The sequence below is a fragment of the Capsicum annuum genome, unplaced genomic scaffold, assembly GCF_002878395.1.
Source record: "Capsicum annuum cultivar UCD-10X-F1 unplaced genomic scaffold, UCD10Xv1.1 ctg23292, whole genome shotgun sequence".
In the NCBI taxonomy this organism is placed as follows: domain Eukaryota; kingdom Viridiplantae; phylum Streptophyta; class Magnoliopsida; order Solanales; family Solanaceae; genus Capsicum; species Capsicum annuum.
This window is the reverse complement of record NW_025829427.1, coordinates 993-1,534: the sequence shown is the minus strand read 5'-3', so window position 1 is coordinate 1,534 and position 542 is coordinate 993. Positions and strand designations below refer to the sequence as shown.

General features: G+C 38.9%; 1 protein-coding gene across 1 annotated transcript; it reads left to right on the top strand.

The window, feature by feature from the left end:
• Positions 1–136, top strand: LOC124890717 (the record flags this gene model as incomplete). Its single annotated transcript, XM_047402492.1, is given in 1 exon segment — positions 1–136. A coding segment is annotated over 1 exon segment (136 nt), but the record flags the coding sequence as incomplete, so codon positions are not given.
• Between the last annotated feature and the right edge of the window lie 406 nt (positions 137–542).

The window sequence follows — 542 nt, the reverse complement described above, 5'->3', positions numbered from 1 at the left end:
CATTCTTGCTCCAACTCTTGATATGGTGGAATCAATCAATCAATATATGATTTCTCTCAATCAAAATCTTGAGAAATCATATTTGAGTTCCGATAACATTTGTGGCTCTGACCAAACTTATTCAGCTTTGGAACATGTACACACACTAGAATTTTTAAATACTATTAAATATTCTGGTAGAAGGGGAGCCTTGGAGTACCTGGTAAAGTTGTTGTCATGTTGTCATGTGACCAGGAGGTCACGGGTTCAAGTGGTGGGGCCCTTCCCCGAACACCGCGCATAGCGGTAGCTTTAGTGTACCGGGTTGCCCTTTTATTAAATGTTTTGGTATTCCAAATCATGCTATCACTTTAAAGGTTGGGGTTCCGGTGATGTTATTAATAAATATTGATCAAACAACGGGATTGTGTAATGGAAGGAGGTTGATTGTAACTAGACTTGGAAATCAAGTTATTGAAGCAAAGGTCTTATCTGGACAGATGGACAGATGACTGGACAAAGAGTATTTATTCCAAGAATGACCTTAACACCATTTGATGCTA